Here is a 19,465-nt window from a genome sequence, read left to right as displayed (position 1 = left end):
ACTGAGTAGTCAACAAAGTCAACCCAGGTCTGGCTCGAGGATTTTTGAGCCCCCCTGAACCTAATCCTGTACTCCTCAGTGGAGAATCCAAAGCCCTCAATCAGGGTACCCTTCATGAGGTCATAAGATTCTGCATCTTGTCCAGAGAGTGTGAGGAGTCTATCCCTACACTTTCCTGTGAACATTTCCCAAAGGAGAGCACCCCAGTGAGATCTGTTCACTTTTCTGGTTACACAAGCCCTCTCAAAAGCTGTGAACCATTTGGTGATGTCATCACCATCTTCATATTTAGTTACAATCCCTTTAGGGATTTTCAACATGTCAGGAGAATCTCTGACCCTATTTATGTTGCTGCCACCATTGATGGGTCCTAGGCCCATCTCTTGTCTTTCCCTCTCTATGGCTAGGATCTGTCTTTCCAAAGCCAATCTTTTGGCCATCCTGGCTAACTGGATGTCCTCTTCACTGGGGCTATCCTCAGTGATTTCAGAGGTGTTGGTCTCTCCTGTGAGGGAACCAGCATCTCTGACTATTATTTTTGGAGTCAGGGTTTGAGGGACCCTGTTCTCCCTAGATAGGACTGGTAGGGGGGAATTGTCCTCCAAGTCACTATCCTCTTCCTCTGAGTTGCCACCCTCAGAGGGGTTGGCCTTTTCAAACTCTGCCAAAAGCTCCTGGAGCTGTATTTTGGTAGGTTTGGGGCCCATTGTTATTTTCTTTATTTTACAGAGTGACCTTAGCTCCCTCATCTTAAGATGGAGGTAAGGTGTGGTGTCGAGTTCCACCACAGTCACATCTGTGCTAGACATTTTGCTTCTAAAAGTTGGAATACTTTTTAAGAATCTACAACTGGTTCTAGAATCTAATTCAAACTTTTACAAACTTTTAAACTCTAAAAGAAATGCTAAACAGGATCTAACACAAGGCCCTAGCAGGTCTTTTAAGAATTTAGAAAACTTTTCAAATTGCAAAAATCAATTTCTAATGACAATTTTGGAATTTGTCGTGTGATCAGGTATTGGCTGAGTAGTCCAGCAAATGCAAAGTCTTGTACCCCACCGCTGATCCACCAATGTAGGAAGTTGGCTCTGTATGTGCTATTTCAAAGTAAGGAATAGCATGCACAGAGTCCAAGGGTTCCCCTTAGAGGTAAAATAGTGGTAAAAATAGATAATACTAATGCTCTATTTTGTGGTAGTGTGGTCGAGCAGTAGGCTTATCCAAGGAGTAGTGTTAAGCATTTGTTGTACATACACATAGACAATAAATGAGGTACACACACTCAGAGACAAATCCAGCCAATAGGTTTTTATGTAGAAAAATATCTTTTCTTAGTTTATTTTAAGAACCACAGGTTCAAATTCTACATGTAATATCTCATTCGAAAGGTATTGCAGGTAAGTACTTTAGGAACTTCAAATCATCAAAATTGCATGTATACTTTTCAAGTTATTCGCAAATAGCTGTTTTAAAAGTGGACACTTAGTGCAATTTTCACAGTTCCTAGGGGAGGTAAGTATTTGTTAGGTTAACCAGGTAAGTAAGACACTTACAGGGCTTAGTTCTTGGTCCAAGGTAGCCCACCGTTGGGGGTTCAGAGCAACCCCAAAGTCACCACACCAGCAGCTCAGGGCCGGTCAGGTGCAGAGTTCCGAGTGGTGCCCAAAACACATAGGCTAGAATGGAGAGAAGGGGGTGCCCCGGTTCCGGTCTGCTTGCAGGTAAGTACCCGCGTCTTCGGAGGGCAGACCAGGGGGGTTTTGTAGGGCACCGGGGGGGACACAAGTCCACACAGAAATTTCACCCTCAGCAGCGCGGGGGCGGCCGGGTGCAGTGTAGAAACAAGCGTCGGGTTTTCAATGTTAGTCTATGAGAGATCTCGGGATCTCTTCAGCGCTGCAGGCAGGCAAGGGGGGGATTCCTCGGGGAAACCTCCACTTGGGCAAGGGAGAGGGACTCCTGGGGGTCACTTCTCCAGTGAAAGTCCGGTCCTTCAGGTCCTGGGGGCTGCGGGTGCAGGGTCTCTCCCAGGCGTCGGGACTTTAGGTTCAAGGAGTCGCGGTCAGGGGAAGCCTCGGGATTCCCTCTGCAGGCGGCGCTGTGGGGGCTCAGGGGGGACAGGTTTTGGTACTCACAGTATCAGAGTAGTCCTGGGGTCCCTCCTGAGGTGTTGGATCGCCACCAGCCGAGTCGGGGTCGCCGGGTGCAGTGTTGCAAGTCTCACGCTTCTTGCGGGGAGCTTGCAGGGTTCTTTAAAGCTGCTGGAAACAAAGTTGCAGCTTTTCTTGGAGCAGGTCCGCTGTCCTCGGGAGTTTCTTGTCTTTTCGAAGCAGGGGCAGTCCTCAGAGGATGTCGAGGTCGCTGGTCCCTTTGGAAGGCGTCGCTGGAGCAGGATCTTTGGAAGGCAGGAGACAGGCCGGTGAGTTTCTGGAGCCAAGGCAGTTGTCGTCTTCTGGTCTTCCGCTGCAGGGGTTTTCAGCTGGGCAGTCCTTCTTCTTGTAGTTGCAGGAATCTAATTTTCTAGGGTTCAGGGTAGCCCTTAAATACTAAATTTAAGGGCGTGTTTAGGTCTGGGGGGTTAGTAGCCAATGGCTACTAGCCCGGAGGGTGGGTACACCCTCTTTGTGCCTCCTCCCAAGGGGAGGGGGTCACAATCCTAACCCTATTGGGGGGATCCTCCATCTGCAAGATGGAGGATTTCTAAAAGTTAGAGTCACCTCAGCTCAGGACACCTTAGGGGCTGTCCTGACTGGCCAGTGACTCCTCCTTGTTATTCTCATTATTTTCTCCGGCCTTGCCGCCAAAAGTGGGGCCTGGCCGGAGGGGGCGGGCAACTCCACTAGCTGGAGTGTCCTGCTGGGTTGGCACAAAGGAGGTGAGCCTTTGAGGCTCACCGCCAGGTGTGACAATTCCTGCCTGGGAGAGGTGTTAGCATCTCCACCCAGTGCAGGCTTTGTTACTGGCCTCAGAGTGACAAAGGCACTCTCCCCATGGGGCCAGCAACATGTCTCGGTTTGTGGCAGGCTGCTAAAACTAGTCAGCCTACACAGATAGTCGGTTAAGTTTCAGGGGGCACCTCTAAGGTGCCCTCTGTGGTGTATTTTACAATAAAATGTACACTGGCATCAGTGTGCATTTATTGTGCTGAGAAGTTTGATACCAAACTTCCCAGTTTTCAGTGTGGCCATTATGGTGCTGTGGAGTTCGTGTTTGACAGACTCCCAGACCATATACTCTTATGGCTACCCTGCACTTACAATGTCTAAGGTTTTATTTAGACACTGTAGGGGTACCATGCTCATGCACTGGTACCCTCACCTATGGTATAGTGCACCCTGCCTTAGGGCTGTAAGGCCTGCTAGAGGGGTGTCTTACCTATACTGCATAGGCAGTGAGAGGCTGGCATGGCACCCTGAGGGGAGTGCCATGTCGACTTACTCGTTTTGTCCTCACTAGTACACACAAGCTGGCAAGCAGTGTGTCTGTGCTGAGTGAGAGGTCCCCAGGGTGGCATAAGACATGCTGCAGCCCTTAGAGACCTTCCTTGGCATCAGGGCCCTTGGTACTAGAAGTACCAGTTACAAGGGACTTATCTGGATGCCAGGGTCTGCCAATTGTGGATACAAAAGTACAGGTTAGGGAAAGAACACTGGTGCTGGGGCCTGGTTGGCAGGCCTCAGCACACTTTCAATTGTAAACATAGCATCAGCAAAGGCAAAAAGTCAGGGGGCAACCATGCCAAGGAGGCATTTCCTTACACTCTCTTTCTCCGGGTTCTTGGTGCAGCAGGGCAGTCCTTCTTCGGTCCACTTCTACAGTCCAAGAGATCTAAGCTCTGGTTGAAAGGGGTGCCCTTTTATTCCCAAAAAGCACCCTTAGGGGAGGTCAGGGTCACTAGCCAAAGGACTACCAGGATCCCTCCCACCTGATGACAACTGTCTGTGAAGTGTGGCATCTAGCTATCCCACAGTGCTCTGTTCTGCCCATATTTACAATGGCAAAACCCCTCTCTGGGTCTTGAGAGGATGGTAGCCCACCCTAGGGTCATGGTTGCCACTGGGTAAATGCTCACGGGAACACAGGTATGGCAACAGTTTTCCCCTTCTGTCCTGGCTGCCAGCTTGTGTAGCTACACAATAGGGGATCACTCCTATGTGTGCTTACTACTTGCCCTTCGCAGGTGCCTTACCCTTTGAAACTCACCTTCTGGGCCAAAACCCTGTGTGGTTTCCTGCCAACCGGGGAGGGGGTAACACCTCCTGAAGTGGCTGGCCTCTATTGTTACCATTCGTGGGAGTCACTCACATGTCTTCCTAAGAGGGCAGAAGCATGTCTTGTAGCCAGCCTCAACAAATGGCTACTTTCTAAAAGTTGTATGTCACAACAAGTTGCATTAATTTTGACTTGGGCATCAAGTGGATCTTTATTAAATGAGTTGATTGATACCTTGAAGAACTAACTTTGGTAGTCCCATTCAGAAGTTAGCACAGCTGAGTTGTCACCATGTACCCCTGTATTCGCCAATGGAGCTACCTATCACTCTTGCAGTAAAAATGACGATTGTGGGTTTTTGCTGTTAAAAAGTGTTAAACATATGTACTACTTTACTAATATGCTGCATCCTGCCTTAAGACTCCATAGGCCTGCTGTAGGAGTGACTTACACACATTAGACAGGGAGTTTGGGCTTTACCATTGCTTAAAATGGCAATGTTGAGTCTGGAGTTTGAAACTGCCCTTCCAGTCTGCAGTGGAAGACTAGGAGCCATGCCTTACCTTATCTCACCTAGAGTGGCACAACAAGTGCTGCAGTCCCTGAGGTGGTGCTCTAAAATACAGGCCCTGGGTACCCCTAGTACCATATACTAGGGGCTTTGAAGTAGGTTAGGCTATGCCATTGGGGTATAAGATGTAGGAAGCTGGCTATCTATGGAGTGTACCAATGTAGGGGTATACCATGCAGATAGTCCAATTGACCCTTATTGGTTTACAGGGCTTAAATTAATAATCCCAATGTTCTCTTTGTGGTAGTATGGGCAAGCAGTTCAGGCTTATCAGAGGGTAGCGGTTCTTGAGGGTCTCTGGAACAAGGGTGCACTGTCGGTAGGCTCCGACTTGGGCTGCGGGGCTTGGGTGCAGAGGTGTTTTGTCCAGCAGGTTGCTTGCGTTGGAGGCTCTCACTTTTTGGGGCCGACCTGGAGATGGGGGTAAAACAAGACAGCAGGGCCGCTCTCAATGATAGCCTCTCGGGTGCGGACGTCCCACATCGGTGTTGGCGTTGTAGGTGTACGGCTGGACAATGAACACGCCTTGGTTGCTGCAAGGTGTCTGGTACCCTGGGTATTGGTGCAGGGAAGCTCCTGGGGGTCTTAGTGTATCCACACCTGGTGGGGGGATGGATCTGAACTCTTGGAGCATGGTGACCTCCAGAACGGTGGATCGGGCGTTGCAGTTGGTGCCTGCAAGTTGCAGGGAAGCCGTTCCTCCTTCTCAAGTGAGATGCGGGCTAGTTGGTGAAACGCTGGCAGCCCTCCAAGGCGTTTGGAGGATGCACAGCTGCAGGGCGAGTCAGGTCTTTACGATTGTTGGGACAGGAGCAGGTAGGCAGGGTATGGAACCAAAGTCCACAGCTAGTCCACAGTTCTCATGCTTGTTGGCTCTTCTTTGTCCTTTGTCTTCTTGTAGTCAGACGAATATGAGTTCCTGGTGTCAGAGGGCCACCTAACTACTGAATTTAGGGGCGTTAAGGGGAGTGAATGGTAGTAAACCAATGGGCTACCTACCCCTGGGGTTCACTACATCCCCTATATCACCAAATCTGGTGAAGAGTGGACATAACTCTGCCCCAGAGTTCTAATTACACCAACAACGAGATGGCGGCACTCTTATTTCATGGAGGACATCAGGCAGCCCTCCTTAGGGGTGTGACTAGCCCAGTGGGGCAACATGCCTACAGCATATCTAATTTCCCACCTGTCTTTGTGCCATATTGGCCTCAGGGCAGGGGGTGGCATTCCCCAGATTTCTGGGAAGCAGGGTTGCATATCAAAGGACAGTAGAGGCTTTGAAGCCTCCACCCCAGATATGCTGATTTACTAGCCATCCTGCTGGGGAAAGTGATGACACCTTCCTCTGGAGCAGGCATTGTTTCTGGCCTCCGAGAGAGCGGGCTCTCACCTCAGGCTAATCAATACCAGTCAGCCAGTACACTAGAGGACTGGGAGCTTTCAGTGGGTCTGGGTGCATGTCATAATAAATCAAATACTGGTATCAGTATGGATTTATTAACACAAGTTGTTTGATACCAAACACCATAGGTTTTAGTGAAGCAGGTGGGGGTGAAGCCAGCAAAAAGACTGTTTTCTCACACAAACTGGATGCGTTACCTGCAAAATTACACCCAATGCATTCTTGTGCTGCCGGTTGTTGACAATCACCACTCGTCCGACCGTCAAAGTCTTCAGACCATTTACAGACTCCATGACTTTTCTCTGAAAGAGAAAAACAACCATGTGAGGGGTTTCCAATGTGATCAAAAAATGAATCTAGTGCCAAGTTGCTTTGTGATGAAATTGAGATGTAATCTAGTGCTAAACAGAGGTGTGATTAGGTTGAGATGTTGATATATGAGCTTATGTTTAAGATGACATGTGACTAACCTGGGATTTGATCTTGTGGCAAAGGCTCTGAGGTAGGCAAAGAGCTATGTAGTGATGTTCTCTAGTTTCTAAGCTGACATTTAATAAGTTGTACAAAGTAGGTTGTCATCCGCACCTGACCAATTTATTTGATCCCTGGAAAATCACTTTGTGTACCAGTGCATTGGTACCCTTATTTGGGATAAAACGCTATCAAGCAATATAAAACAACATGATATATATGGAAAATGTCACTTACCCAGTGTACATCTGTTGGTGGCATGTAGTGCTGCAGGTTCACATGCTATGCATTGCTTCCGTCATCTAGTGTTGGGCTCAGAGTGTTACAAGTTGTTTTTCTTCAAAGAAGTCTTTTTGGAGTCACGGGATCGAGTGACTCCTCCTCTCAGTCATACTGCGCATGGGCATCGACTCAGTTGTTAGTTTTCCCGCAAAAGGGTGCAGGAAGGAGTGATAGAGTGTAAGAATATAAATCTATAAACAATAGTAAGTAAAAATAGATGTCCATGCAAATGTAAATTTATATACATATGTACAAATAAGAAAACTGCAATGACTACAGGCTTCCAGGGAGGGTGCATGTGAATCTGCAGCACTACATGCCACGAACAGATGTACACTGGGTTTGTGACATTTTCCATTCAATGGCATGTGTAGCTGCAGATACACATGCTATGCATAGACTACAAATCAGTTACTTTCCCCAAAACATGTGGTGGCTAGCCTGTAGGAGTTGGAGTTGTTTGAAATAATGTTCTTAAGACAGCTTGACCAACATTGGCCTGTTGCTATGAAAATACATCTACACAGTAATGCTTTGTAAATGTTTGTGGTGTAGACCATGTGGCAGCTTTGCATGTGTCTGCCATTGGTATGTTTCCTAAAAATGCCATAAATGCACCTTTTTTCCTAGTGGAATGAGCTTTAGGTGTGATTAAAAGTTGTCTTTTTGCCTTAATGTAACATGTTTGAATACATTTAACAATCCACCTAGCTTATCCTTGGTTAGAGATAGGATTACCTCTATGTGGTTGTTGAAAGGCAACGAAAAGCTGTTTAGTTTTCCTAAATTCTTTTGTTCTATCCACATAATACATTAGAGCTCTTTTAAGGTCAAGGGTGTGAAGGGCTCTTTCTGCACTTGAATCTGGCTGTGGGAAGAAGACTGGCAATTCCACTGTTTGGTTTATGTGAAAAGGTGATACAACCTTTGGCAGAAATGTTGGATTAGTTCTAAGTACAACTTTATGTTTGTGTACTTGGAAAAAAGGTTCCTCAAGAGTGAATGCTTGTATTTCACTAACTCTTCTTAATGACGTAATTGCTACTAGGAAAGCAACTTTCCAGGTTAAAAATGACATCTCACAGGAATACATGGGTTCAAAAGGTGGGCCCATTAGTCTTGTGAGTACAATATTCGGATTCCAAGCAGGAACAGGTGGTGTTCTAGGTGGAATAATGCATTTTAGCCCTTCCATGATGGATTTGATTACTGGGACTCTAAAGAGAGAGGTATGTTGTATGGTCTGCAAATAGATGAGAAAGCTAAATTTGACTTATGTAAATGAAGTAGGTAGCCTACAATATCTTGTATTGATGCTGAAAGTGGGTCAGTATTTTTAGATTGACAGTAATAACCAAATTGTTTCCATTTGTTATCAAAGCATTGTCTAGTTGTAGGCTTGCATGCTTGTTAGAGAACTTCCATGCATTCTAATGGGAGTTGCAAGTATCCAAATTCTATGACTTCAGGAACCAAATCGATAAGTTGAGTGCACTGGGACTTGGATGTATGATTTGTCCTTTGTTTTGTGTTAGCAATTCCTGCCTGTTTGGACTATGTAGTGAGGTACCACTGACAGGTCTAGGAGTGTTGTGTACCAATGTTGTTGTGCCCACGTGGGGGCTACGAGTATTATGGTGAGAGAAGTCTGACGCAGTTTGTTGACCAGAAATGGAAGTAGTGAGAGAGGGGGAAAAGCGTAAGCAGATATCCCTGACCAGTTGATCCATAGAGCATTGCCCTTGACAAAGGGTGTGGGTGTCTGGATGCAAAGATTTGGCATTTTGTGTTTTCGCTTGTTGCAAACAGATCTATGTTTGGTGTTCCCCACTTTTGAAGTACTTGAGGATGAATCTCCCATTTGTGTGTTTGTTGGTGATTTCTGCTGAGGACATGTGCCAACTGATTGTCTATCCCTGGAATTTACTATGCTTATAGATTAATTTGATTGTGAATTGCCCATTTCCAAATTTTTTGGGCGAGAATTGACAGTTGAGATGAATGTGTCCCTCCCTGTTTGTTGAGATAATACATGGTTGTCATGCTGTCTGTCTTCATAAGAACATTCTTCTGTCTGAGAAGAGGTTGAAAGGCTTTGAGGGCAAGACTAATAACTCTAAGTGGTTTATGTGTAGCTGCTTCTGTTTGACATCCCATTGCCCTTGAATATTGTTATTGTTTAGATGAGCTCCCCAGCCAATCATTGATGCATCTGTTGTTATAATGGTTTGAGGCACAGGGTCTTGAAACAACCGCCCTTTGATTAAATTGCTGCAAATCCACTACTGAAGGGACATATGTGTCTGGCGGTCTATCAACACTAGATCTTGAAGGTGACAGTGTGCCTATGACCATTGTTGTGCAAGGTACTGTTGTAAGGGCCTCATGTTTAATCTTGCGTGTGGAACTATTGCAAAGCAAGATGCCATCATTCCTAGGATTTTCATGACAAATCTTACAGTGTATTGTTGATTTGGTTGTATAAGTGGAATTAGATTTTGAAAAACTTGTATCTTTTGTGTATTTGGATATGCTAGAGCTAGTTGAGTAATTAGGATAGCAGTTGTACTTGTGCTGGTTGAAGGTGTGACTTTTGGTAGTTTATAGAAAAACCTAGGGTGTGCAGGGTTTCTATCATGTAACATGTATGATTTTGGCATTGTGTACGATTGCTAGATTTTATAAGCCAATTGTCTAGATATGGAAAGAAATGGATATGTTGTCTTCTTAGGTAGGTTGCTACTATTGCTAAGCACTTTGTGAATACCCTTGGAGCTGTTATTATGCTGAAAGGTAACACTTTGAATTGTTAGTGTTTTGGTATCACAAATCTGAGGTATTTTCTGTGAGCTGGATGGATTGGTATGTGGAAATACACATCCTTGAGGTCTAAGGCTGTCATTAAGTCTTGTTTTTGTAGCAGTGGGATAACATCTTGCAGAGTAACCATGTGGAAATGTTCTGATAGGATGTACAAATTTAGTGGCCTGAGGTCTAATATTGGCCTGAGGGTGCCATCTTTTTGGGGAATTAGAAAGTATGGTGAATAAACTCATGTTCCTAGTTGAGACTGTGGAACTAACTCTATTGCTTGTTTGAGTAGTAGGGATTGAACCTCTTGTTGTAACAGAACTGTATGTTCTGGGGTTAACTTGTGATACCTTGGTGGAATATTTGGAGGCATGTTTATCAATTCTAGACAATAGCCATTGCGGATAATTGATAACACCCAGTTGTCTGTGGTGATATTTTGCCAATGTGTGTGGAACTGCTGTAGTCTTCCCCACTTAGGAGATTTGTGGAATGGAAGGGAGTGAGGGAAGTCACTGTTGTGGTTGTGTTGCAGGCTGTTTAGAGGTTTGGAATTTACCTATATTTCTAGAGTATTGTCCTCTTTATGTGCCTCTAAACCCACCTCGCTGGTACTAGGTTTGCTAAGTTGGTTTTGCTTGGGAAGTTGATGCCTCTGAGGGTTGTGGTCTGAAACCTCCTCAAAACTGAGGCTTACCAAATGACCCTCTAAATGGTGTAGAATAGAGTGCACCCATTGCCTTGGCTGTGTCTGAGTCTTTTCTGAGTTTTTCTATTGTTGTGTCTACCTCTGGCCCAAAAAGATGTTTCTTATCAAATGGCATGTTTAACACAGCCTGTTGTATTTCTGGTTTAAAACCAGAGGAGCACAGCCATGCATGTCTACGAATAATAACTGCTGTGTTCACACTCCTTGCATCTGTATCAGCTGCATCAAGGGCAGACCTTATTTGGTTGTTAGTAATAGCTTGCCCTTCCTCCACTTCCTGCTGTGCCCTCTTCTGGTGCTCTTTTTGGAAGATGCTGTATGATATCCTGCATCTCATCCCAATGGGCTCTATCGTAACGAGCTAGTAGTGCCTGGGAATTAGCTATCTTCCATTGGTTTGCTGCTTGGGATGCAACTCTCTTACCTGCAGCATCAAATGTTCTGTTCTCCTTATTAGGAGGGGGTGCATCTCCTGAGGACTGGCTATTTGACCTTTTTCTTGCAGCACTAACCACTACTGAATTGGGTGGCACCTGATAGGTGATGTAATCAGGGTTAGAAGGTGCGGGTTTATATTTTTTCTCTACTCTAGGCGTTATTATTCTTGCTTTCACAGGCTCATTAAAAATTTGGTCTGCATGCTTTACCATGCCTGGTAGCATTGGTACCTAAAATGGGTTGAGGATAATGTATTAAACAAAAAGTCTTCCTCTAGTGGTTCTGTGTGAATTGTAACCCCATGATAGGCTGCAGCCCTGACTATAAACTGATTATATACTGTAGTATCTTCAGGTGGAGATGGTTTAGAGGGGTAGGAGTCTTGGTCATTGCTTGGGATGGGATCAGGGTCGTAAAGGTCCCATGGATCAACAGTGTCTTGTAAATCAAAAGAATGCGTTGGAGAATGCACTGGTGTAGGACTTGTATGAGGAGAGGTAGGCAGGTCCGGAGAATGAGGAGGAGAATGAGGAGGAAAAGACTGAGGAGGTACTGGCTTCCCAATATTGTTTTGGCACTTTAGCTGGGGGCTGTGCAGTGTCCAATTCCTCCTGAAATGCCAGCTTTCCCTTTGTTTTTAAAGGAGGTGCTGTGATGGTTCTCCCTGTTTCTTTATGGATGTGTATCCTAGACTGTCTCTCATCCATAATTTGATGGATTGGTCCAATTTCTGTCTCTTCCTCAGAGGTTTTATGGCTTTCTCGCAGTCTTTTGGAAAGTCCTTGTTCCTCTGTATAACCTGCCTTTTTCGGTTCCGAAGTTTGGTGTTTTTTCAGAATCGAAAATGATGAGGAAGGTCTCGGCTCCGAAACAGTTTTTCTGATTTTCGACTCTGGAAATTTTTGTTTTGTGCTGGAGTCTGAAATGGAGCTATTAATAGTCTTTGTAGACTCCGAAGTCGTCGGAGGCTTGGCCTTTTTCGGTGCCGAACCCGAGGGTCGGTCACCGACATTCTTTTTTCAGGCCGAACCATGGCCTTCCGGCAGTGGTGTACCCAAGACCTTCTGTTGTTTCTTGTGTGATGGTGCAGGGGCAGACGTACTCACATGCTGGTCGGCTGTTGGGTCTGTCTTTCTCGGATTCCTGCTCGACTCTGTGTCTCAAATAGAGACTGCTGTTTGCATTTGTTCCTCTTCTGTAACTTCGAAGTGTTCTCAGCTCTTCAACACCATTTCTAGCCTTCTTGCTCTTCGGTCTCTAAGAGTCTTTTTCAATCGGAACGATCGACAGGCCTCACACTTTTCCTCCCGATGGTCTGGAGAAAGGCAGAGGTTGCAAAGCAGATGTTGGTCTGTATATGGGTACTTAACGTGGCACAGAAGGCAGAATCGGAATGGAGTCTGATCCATGAAGCTCTCCACGCGGTCGGCTCGAATAGGCCCGAGTTGGGAGTTGATGACCATGCGCAATGGAACCGAGAGGAGGAGTCACTCGATCCCGTGACTCTAAAAGACTTCTTCGAAAAAAAATAACAACTTGTAACACTCCGAGCCCAATACTAGATGTCAGAATCGATATGCATAGCATGTGTATCTGCAGCTACACATGCCATCAAACATATGGAAAATGTCACTTACCCAGTGTACATCTGTTTGTGGCATGAGACGTTGCAGATTCACATGCTGTGCACTGTTCCTGCCATCTAGTGTTGGGCTCGTAGTGTTACAAGTTGTTTTTCTTCGAAGAAGTCTTTTCGAGTCACGGGACCGAGTGACTCATCCCTTTCGGCTCCATTGCGCATGGGCGTCGACTCCATTTTAGATTGTTTTCCCCGCAAAGGGTGAGGTAGGAGTTGGTAAAGTGAGGATACTAGAGGTGCCCATGCAATGGAGTAGAAATGTATGTACATAGTGTGTAGTAAAAGAATATTTATTTACATATTTACAATTTTCATGCAACTAAAAACAGCTACAGGCTCCCGGGGAGGTGGGAGGGGGCATGTGAATCTGCAGCGTCTCATGCCACGACCAGATGTACACTGGGTAAGTGACATTTTCTGTTTGATGGCATGTGTAGCTGCAGATACACATGCTATGCATAGACTACAAAGAAGTAATCTCCCCAAAAACGGTGGTCAGCCTGTAGGAGTTGAAGTTGTCTGAAATAATGTTCTTAATACAGCCTGTCGTACTGTGGCTTGTTGTGTTGCTAACACATCTACACAGTAATGCTTAGTAAATGTATGAGGCGTAGACCAGGTGGCTGCCTTTCAAATTGCTGTCATTGGTATATTACCAAGAAAAGCCATTGTGGCACCCTTCTTTCTTGTGGAATGTGCCCTTGGTGTAATGGTGTAATGGGTAATTCTCTTTTAGCTTTAAGGTAACAGGTTTGAATGCATTTTAACTATCCATCTGGCAGTGCCTTGTTTGGATATAGGGTTACCTGCATGAGGTTTTTGGAAAGCTACGAACAATTGTTTTGTTTTACGAAATTGTTTCGTTCTGTCAATGTAATACATTAGTGCTCTTTTTATTTCTAATATATGCAATGCCCTTTCAGCTACTGAGTCTGGTTGTGGAAAGAAGACTGGGAGTTCTACAGTTTGGATTAGATGGAATGGTGATATGGTGATATGACATTTGGTAAGAATTTTGGATTAGTACGGAGAACCACTTTATGTTTATGTATTTGTATAAAGGGTTCTTGAATAGTAAATGCTTGTATTTCACTCACTCTTCAAAGTGATGTGATGGCTATTAGAAAGGCTACTTTCCAAGTTAGAAATTGGATTTGACAAGAATGCATGGGTTCGAATGGTGGGCCCATGAGTCGTGTTAATACAATATTAAGGTTCCACGAAGGTACTGGTGGTGTCCTTGGGGGTATTATTCTTTTTAGTCCTTCAATAAAGGCTTTAATAACTGGGATTCTAAAAAGCGATGATGTATGTTTAATCTGCAGATAAGCAGATATTGCAGTGAGATGGATTTTAATGGAAGAGAAAACTAGATTAGACTTGTGTAAGTGTAGTAAATAACTTACAATGTTTTGTGTGGAGGCTTCTAGTGGCATAATTTGATTAGCCTAACAGTAGCAAACAAATATTTTCCATTGGTTCGCGTAACAATGTCTTGTTGTGGGTTTTCTCGCTTGTTTAATGACCTCCATACACTCTTGTGAAAGGTTTAAATATCCGAATTCTAAGACTTCAGGAGCCAGATTGCTAGATTGAGCGATGCTGGATTCGGGTGTCTGATCTGTTGTTTGTGTTGTGTCAATATATCCGGTCTGTTGACCAGATAAGGAATGAGTGGGAGAGGGGGAAAAGCATAAGCAAATATCCCTGACCAGCTGATCCATAGAGCATTGCCTTTGGACTGAGGGTGTGGATACCTGGACGCGAAGTTTTGGCATTTTGCATTTTCTTTTGTCGCAAATAGATCTATGTTTGGTGTTCCCCAGTGGTAGAAGTGATCCTGTAGGATCTGGGGATGTATTTCCCATTCGTGAGTTTGATGTTGATCTCGACTGAGATTGTCGGCTAACTGATTTTGAATGCCTGGTATGTATTGTGCTATCAGGCGAATGTTGTTGTGAATTGCCCAATGCCAAATTCTTTGTGCTAAGAGACACAGCTGTGACGAGTGTGTCCCCCCCTGTGTGTTTAGATAATATATAGTTGTCATATTGTCTGTCTTGACAAGAATGTGTTTGTGGGCTATCAGTGGTTGAAACGCTTTTAATGCTAGAAATACTGCTAGCAGTTCCAAGTGATTTATGTGAAGTATTCTTTGTTGATTGTCCCATTGACCTTGTATGCTGTGATAGTTGAGGTGTGCTCCCCACCCAACCATTGAAGCATCTGTTGTGATAAAGGCGTGAGGCACTGGGTCTTGAAAAGGCCGCCCTTTGTTTAAATTTATAGGGTTCCACCATTGAAGCGAAGAGTGTGTTTGGCGGTCTATCAACACTAGATCTTGTAGTTGACCCTGTGCTTGCGTCCATTGTTTTGCTAGGCACTGTTGTAAGGGCCGCATGTGTAGTCTTGAGTTTGGGACAATAGCTATGCATGAGGACATCATGCCTAGTAGTTTCATTACAAACCTTACAGTGTAGTGTTGGTTTGGTTGTATGCTTGATCTTACATTTTGGAACGACTGAACTCTTTGTGGGCTTGGAGTGGCAATTGCTCTTTGTGTGTTGAGTGTTGCTCCCAAGTATTGTTGTAGTTGGGATGGTTGCAGATGTGATTTTGGGTAATTTATAGAAAACCCTAGTTTGTGTAGAGTTTCTATGACGTATTGCGTGTGTAATTGACATTGTTGTTGAGTGTTGGCTTTTATTAGCCAATCGTCCAAATATTGGAATACGTGCATGTGCTGTCTCCTTATGTGAGCTGCTAGTACGGCTAGGCATTTTGTAAATACTCTGGGGGCTGTTGTTATCCCGAACGGTAGCACTTTTAATTGATAATGTTTGCCTTGAATTACAAACCTTAGGTATTTCCTGTGAGATGGATGGATGGGTATGTGGAAATACGCATCCTTGAGATCCAGTGTTGTCATGTATTCCCCCTTTTTTAGTAAGGGAACTACTTCTTGAAGTGTTACCATGTGGAAATGATCTGATTTGATGAAGAGATTCAGTGTTCTGAGATCTAAGATAGGCCTTAACGTTTTGTCCTTTTTTAGAATAAGGAAATACAGTGAGTAAACGTCTGTTCCTTTTTGGTGATTGGGTACTAGCTCTATTGCTTGTTTTTGTAGCAGTGCTTGGACCTCTATATGTAATAGGTTTAAGTGTTGTGGAGACAGTCTGTGCGGTTTTGGTGGCACATCTGGAGGGAATGTTGTGAATTCTATGCAATAACCATGATGGATAATTGATAGGACCCATGTGTCTGTGGTAATATGTGTCCAAATGTGGTAGTATTTGGTTAGCCTCCCCCCCACTGGTGACAAGTGGTGGGGTGTTGTGACATTGAAGTCACTGCTTGTTAGGGCTTGGTTTGGCGGGCTGGAATTTCCCTCTTCCTCTTGGGAATTGTCCTCTATAGGAACCACAAACCCCCCCCCCCCCCTTTGGTATTGTGACTGGTAAGTGGGTTTTGTTTGGGAGGTGGATGGTTCAGATGTTTGTTGCCGAAACCCCCCTCTAAATTGTGGTTTCCTAAAAGTGCCTCTGAATTGTGGGGAGTAGAGCGCGCCCCTGGCTTTGGCCGTGTCTGTGTCTTTTTTAATCTTTTCGATGGCAGTATCGACTTCCGGCCCAAACAACTGTTGTTGGTTAAACGGCATATTTAGTACCGCCGGTTGTATTTCTGGTTTGAATCCAGAACAGTCCGTGCTGCTGTATCTGCAGAGTCTAATGCAGACCTTATCTGATTGTTTGATATGGCCGTCCCTCTTCAGCTACTTGCTGGGCACGTTTTTGGTGTTCCCTGGGCAAATGCTGGATGATGTCTTGCATCTCGTCCCAGTGTGCCCTGTTGCAGCGTGCAAGTAGGGCTTGCAAATTTGCAATTCGCCATTGATTGGCTGCTTGTGATGCCACTCTCTTGCCCGCCGCGTCGAATCTTCGACTTTCTTTGTCAGGTGGTGGGGCATCCCCTGAAAATTGTCAGTTTGCCCTCTTTCTTGCCGCCTCTACAACCACTGAGTCTGGTGTGAGCTGTTGCGTTATAAACACTGGGTCTGTTGGTGGTGGTTTATATTTCTTTTCGACCCTAGGCGTTATAGTTCTTCCCTTTATAGGTTCTTGGAAGACCTGTTGTGCGTGCCTAAGCATGCCCGGTAGCATCGGCAGGCTTTGATAGGATGCGTGGGTGGATGCCAGAGTGTTGAAAAGGAAGTCATCCTCCACTGGTTCAGAGTGCATTGTTACGTTGTGGAACGTAGCTGCCCTGGCTAGTACTTGCGTATATGCTGTACTGTCTTCTGGTGTGACGGCTTGGTTGGAAAACACTCTGGGCTGTTATCCGATATTGGTGGATCATATAAATCCCATGCATCAGCATCATCTTGGGTCATCCCAGTATGTGTGGGTGACTGCATTAACGGTGTTCCCACTGGTGACAAGTGTGGTGAGTGCAATGAGGATGGTTGTGGTGAGATCTGTGGTGGTGGTGACTTGTCTCTAACCACTTTGGCTTTTGGTTGCATCTCTGATTCTTGAAAAGAACACCAGATCTAGAAGTTGACCCTGTGCTTGTGACCATTGTGATGCTAGGCACTGTTGTAAGGGCCGCATGTGCAGCCTTGCATTTGGGACAATGGCTATGCATGAAGACATCATGCCTAGCAGTTTCATTACCATTTTGACCTGTATCTTTTGTTTTGGATACATGGCTTGTATTACATTGTGAAATGTTTGAACTCTTTGTGGACTTGGAGTGGCAATCCCTTTTACTGTGTTGATTGTTGCCCCTAGGTATTGCTGTGTTTGACACGGCAGAAGGTGTGACTTTGGGTAGTTGATTGAGAAACCTAGTTTGTGTAGGGTTTCTATGACATATTTTGTGTGTTGCGAACACTGTATTTGCGTGTTGGTTTTGATTAACCAATCGTCTAGGTACGGGAACACATGTATTTGCTGCCTTCTGATATGTGCAGCTACTACTGCCAGACATTTTGTAAAAACTCTTGGCGCAGTTGTTATTCCGAATGGCAACACTTTGAATTGGTAATGTATCCCTTGGAATACAAACCTTAGGTACTTTCTGTGTGAAGGATGTATTGGTATATGGAAATATGCATCCTTTAGATCCAGTGTTGTCATGTAGTCTTATTGTTTGAGCAGTGGGATTACTTCTTGTAATGTAACCATGTGAAAGTGGTCTGATTTGATGTATGTATTTAATATTCTGAGATCTAGTATAGGTCTTAGAGTTTTGTCTTTTTTGGGTATTAGAAAATACAGTGAGTAAACTCCTGTGTTTAATTCTTGTTTTGGTACTAATTCTATTGCTTCTTTTTGGAGCAATGCTTGAACTTCTAATCCTAGAAGATCTATATGTTGTTTTGACATACTGTGTGTTTTCGGTGGGACTGTTGGGAGGGAATTAGAGAAATTCTATGCAATAACCATGCTGGATAATTGCTAGTACCCAAGCATCTGTTGTTATCTCCTCCCAATGTTTGTAAAATTGGCTTAGTCTCCCCCCCACAGGTGTTATGTGGTGGGGATGTGTGACTTGTAAGTCACTGCTTATTTTGAGGAGTTTTGGGGCTTTGGAACTTTCCTCTATTTTTCTGGAATTGTCCCCCTCTATATTGCCCCCGAAAACCTCCCCGCTGATATTGGCTTTGGTAAGTGGGCCTTGTTTGTGATGTTGTGGTTTCTGTAGGTTGCCCTCGAAACCCTCCCCTAAAAGGTGTTTTGCGAAATGTGCCTCTGCTCTGTGGGGAGTAGAGTGCGCCCATGGCTTTTGCTGTATCAGTGTCTTTCTTGAGTTTATCAATAGCAGTGTCGACTTCCGGCCCAAACAACTGCTGTTCATTAAATGGCATATTTAGCACGGCTTGTTGGATTTCCGGCTTGAACCCTGACGTGCGCAGCCATGCGTGCCTTCTTATTGTTATTGCAGTATTTACTGTCCTTGCAGCCGTATCTGCTGCATCCATTGAAGACCGTATCTGATTATTAGAGATACTTTGTCCTTCTTCCACCACTTGCTGTGCTCTTTTTTGGAACTCTTTGGGTAAGTGTTCTATGAAATGTTGCATCTCATCCCAGTGAGCTCTATCGTATCTTGCCAAAAGTGCTTGTGAATTGGCAATACGCCATTGGTTTGCTGCTTGTGCTGCAACCCTTTTGCCCGCAGCATCAAATTTGCGACTCTCCTTGTCTGGAGGTGGTGCGTCCCCTGAGGTATGAGAGTTCGCTCTCTTACGAGCTGCCCCGACAACTACTGAGTCTGGTGTTAACTGCGTTGTAATATAAACTGGATCTGTTGGCAGTGGCTTGTACTTTTTCTCCACCCTTGGAGTTATGGCTCGGCATTTAACAGGATCCTGAAAGATTTGTTTTGAATGTTTTAGCATTCCTGGGAGCATAGGTAGGCTTTGGTATTGGCTATGAGTGGATGATAGCGTGTTAAACAAAAAGTCATCCTCAATTGGTTCGGAATGCAAGGTGACGTTATGGAAAGCAGCTGCCCTTGCGACCACCTGTGTGTAAGATGTACTGTCCTCAGGTGGGGACGGCCTGGTAGGGTACGAGTCTGGGCTGTTGTCCGATACTGGAGCGTCGTACAGGTCCTATGCATCGGGATCATCTTGACTCATTGTAGTATGAGTCGGGGAGTGCATCAGTGGAGGAGTTGCTACCGGTGATGTGTGCACTGACGGTGGTGGAGTTGTTTTCCTTGCTACCTTTGCCTGTGGCTGCTTGTCCTTTTCTTGAAAGGCAAGTTTTCTTTTTATTTTAATAGGGGGAAGAGTGGTTATCTTCCCTGTGTCTTCTTGAATGTGGAGCCTTCTTTGAGTATAGTCTGGATCTACTGCTTCAAGCTCCTCTCCGAATCTATGCTTTTGCATTTGGGAGGACAGTCCTTGTTCCTCTG

The 19,465-nt window shown here is 45.0% G+C and overlaps 1 protein-coding gene across 2 annotated transcripts in view; it reads right to left on the bottom strand.

Moving 5' to 3' along the window:
* Window positions 1–19,465, bottom strand: part of SKIC2 (SKI2 subunit of superkiller complex) — a 220,173-nt gene that overhangs the window by 72,856 nt on the left and 127,852 nt on the right. For both annotated transcript variants that reach the window (XM_069237208.1, XM_069237209.1), the window contains one exon: window positions 6,386–6,490. In XM_069237208.1, coding sequence (XP_069093309.1) covers window positions 6,386–6,490 — 105 coding nt within the window. The remainder of the gene's footprint in view (window positions 1–6,385; window positions 6,491–19,465) is intronic.

Source organism: Pleurodeles waltl, chromosome 6 (genome assembly GCF_031143425.1).
Source record: "Pleurodeles waltl isolate 20211129_DDA chromosome 6, aPleWal1.hap1.20221129, whole genome shotgun sequence".
NCBI lineage: Eukaryota > Metazoa > Chordata > Amphibia > Caudata > Salamandridae > Pleurodeles > Pleurodeles waltl.
The sequence above is the reverse complement of the archived record's forward strand: the minus strand, read 5'-3'. Positions and strand labels throughout refer to the sequence as shown.